Below are 3,131 nucleotides of genomic sequence, written 5' to 3' on the forward strand. Positions count from 1 at the left end.
TATTAGAACATAAACATCAGAGAGTACAGAACCTAAGGGATAGTTTTTTTTTCCAATATATGTGTGTAAGTATTTGTGTAGGTGTGAGCAGGTACATTGGGCTGCAATATAACATGTCTACCTTACCATATGTTGTAAAAAACATTTGAAAGCCAGGTTTATGATCCACCTATGATATGCTATCAACAGAGCCAAGAGCAGGGATTATTTTTAAAACTCATTATCAAGAAAAACAAAATACATGTAAAATACTTTGCTTGGCTTTTCTGAACAAAACCCATTGTAAGACAATTTTTCCACTCTCTACTCAGATCTTACTTCCATTGCTTTTACATGCAGACTGGGAAAAAGACAGGACCCAGGAATGAGAAACCACACATCTCAAACCAGTTTCATCCTTCTGGGATTGACAGATGACCCTCAGCTACAGATTTTGATTTTTATATTTCTACTGATCACCTACATGTTGAGTGTAACTGGAAACCTGAGCATCATCATCCTCACATTAGTGGATTCTCACCTTAAAACTGCAATGTACTATTTTCTCCAAAATTTTTCTTTGTTAGAAATCTCATTCACTTCTGCATGCATTCCTAGATTCTTGTACAGTATATCAACAGGTGACAGGAGTGTTACATATAATGCTTGTGTATGCCAACTATTTTTTACAGATGTTTTTGGAGTAACGGAATTTTTTCTCCTGGTTGCCATGTCCTTTGATCGATATGTAGCCATCTGCAAACCCCTGCATTACATGATTATTATGAACTACAGGGTCTGCAAACGGCTTGTCTTCTGCTGTTGGGTGACAACTCTGTTGATCATATTGCCACCACTTAGCTTGGGACTGGACTTGGAATTCTGTGCCTCTAATGCCATTGACCACTTTGTCTGTGATGCTAACCCAATATTGAAGATCTCATGCTCAGATACATGGTTCATAGAGCAGATGGTAATTATCTGTTCTGTGATGGTTTTTATTTTGACTCTGGTGTGTGTGGTTCTGTCCTACATGTACATCATCAGAACAATTCTAAGACTCTCCTCTCCTCAGCAGAGGACAAAAGCCTTTTCAACCTGTTCTTCCCACATTATTGTGGTTTCTATCACCTATGGCAGCTGCATCTTTGTTTATATCAAACCTTCAGCAAAAGATGAAATGGCCATTAATAAAGGAGTAACTATACTCACTACTTCCATTTCCCCCATGTTAAACCCATTCATTTACACTCTGAGGAACAATCAAGTGAAACAAGCCTTTAATGACTTAGTCAAAAGATTTATATTGCTGTCAAGGAATTAGGGGAACATTGATGTCCAGATCCCCAAGCACTTTTTCTTCTATTTCTATCTAATTTTTTCTTTTCCTCATCTATATTTGGCCTTCCATCCAGTACTGACCCTGGTCAATTTACCACTTTCATCTCCTTATAAAAAAGCTTCTTTCAGATGATAATTGTAATGAAGAAAAATGAGAATAGGTGTTTCAGGAAATCTAAGCTTGACTTCATTCCTAAGATTTCCTCACCATTGCTGAAAGGATAGGGAAATTTATGTTAAAATATTAGTACAATAGTGAACATCATTACTGAAAAGAAAGCACACAGGAAAACAAAAATAAAAACCTTACTCTAATGAGAAGGGGCTTAATATTGAAAAGAATCAATAGTTTTCTAAGTGTTATGAGGTAAAATTTCATAAATGCAAAATATATTTCAATTAGGGAATATGAATCAGATTTATGATTTGAAAGAAGCATTTTTAATGGAGTATCTTTAAAATCACTTGTTTCACATATTATTTTATTGACTGGATCCTGTCCAATATAAAAGTTATTTAAAATTTGCCAAAGGGACATGATTTAAGTTACAAGGAAAAGAGAAATGCACTGGCAATTCCTGTTTAAGATAAATCCTTCACTGAAGTTACATAAAACATATTAACATTCATATTCCAATTAAAATCTTCAATCTTGAATGTAGAGCGTTTAAAATACAGATGGCAGCAAGCACAAGGAAACTAATGTAGGGCTAGAAGAGTGATAAATAAGCAGTAAGCCAAATATACTGGGAATGAAAAAAAGAATAAAATGTGAATACAAATATCAATGAGATGATTTTCTATTTTGAAAGGAAAAATACTGTTCAAGAATCCAAATTATGCACCTAACAATAATTCCTTTAAGAAAGACTAGTGTTTCATTACTCAATACATTATGCTCCAACTTCCACTTCTGTAGTTGAACATAGCAAAATTTCCTTTGATTCTTGTTCTCATACTTCAGGCCACTTCTCATACTGTCACCTATGCAGGCAGGAATTTTCCCGTCATTTTTCAACTTCCAAATCCAAAGGGCCCTCCAGTTAAAATGACATTCCCACAGGAATTTTTTCATGACCTCGTCTTATGATTGCACCAACAGTACCACCAGGCCTTGGTCAGTCCGACTCATCCACACTAGTGTCATCACTTACCCGCTGCTTTCATTCCTTACCAAACTGCATTTCATCTTTACTTGTCCTTCTACACTCAGTGGCAAATGCCTTGGAGAATGTTTGCTTCATATGCAAATTCTAGAATGCTTTATGCCTGGTGCCTAGACCAATATTAGTTACATAAGGGAAAAGTTACCAATATGATGATTTGAAGCTTCAGAAAAATCAAATGAGAACTAACATATGAAGAGAAAAAACACTGAAGTAACAATGACTTGAATCTGTGAATAACAGATAAAGAATGGCATGACTGTAAGAAAGAATCCTGTTAAAATATTTATTTTTAACTATCTAAAGGAAATAAAATGTAAGCCACAAATTGTTGAAAATGTATTTTGATAAAACTGAAAATAATCCTACAACATATATGTATATTCAAAATTTACACTGGAGAAATGTGGAGAAATCAAAGTTTAAAAGCATGAATTATTGAAAAGGTTTTAAAGATGATCGCATGAGAAATGAGACCGAAACCTTCCCCAAAATCACATATAATATGAAAACATAGTTAATACAACTAATCCTAAAAGAGCAACAGGAAAGAAGGCTGTGCCAGACTGCACACAACTAGAGAAAAGAACAGACCTCATGGAACACGGCAATGTATCAAAGCTGTGATCCACTTGGATCCAAGCC

At 34.9% G+C, this 3,131-nt stretch overlaps 1 protein-coding gene across 1 annotated transcript; it reads left to right on the plus strand.

Annotated features, from left to right (window-relative positions):
* Positions 1 to 364: 364 nt before the first annotated feature.
* LOC130685088 (olfactory receptor 6C2-like) lies at positions 365 to 1,303 on the plus strand. Its single transcript, XM_057508276.1, has one exon. It carries the CDS (start codon positions 365 to 367, stop codon positions 1,301 to 1,303), a length of 939 nt encoding a protein of 312 aa, XP_057364259.1.
* The last annotated feature ends 1,828 nt before the right edge of the window (positions 1,304 to 3,131 follow it).

This window comes from Manis pentadactyla, chromosome 10 (assembly GCF_030020395.1).
Source record: "Manis pentadactyla isolate mManPen7 chromosome 10, mManPen7.hap1, whole genome shotgun sequence".
Taxonomy (NCBI): Eukaryota; Metazoa; Chordata; class Mammalia; order Pholidota; family Manidae; genus Manis; species Manis pentadactyla.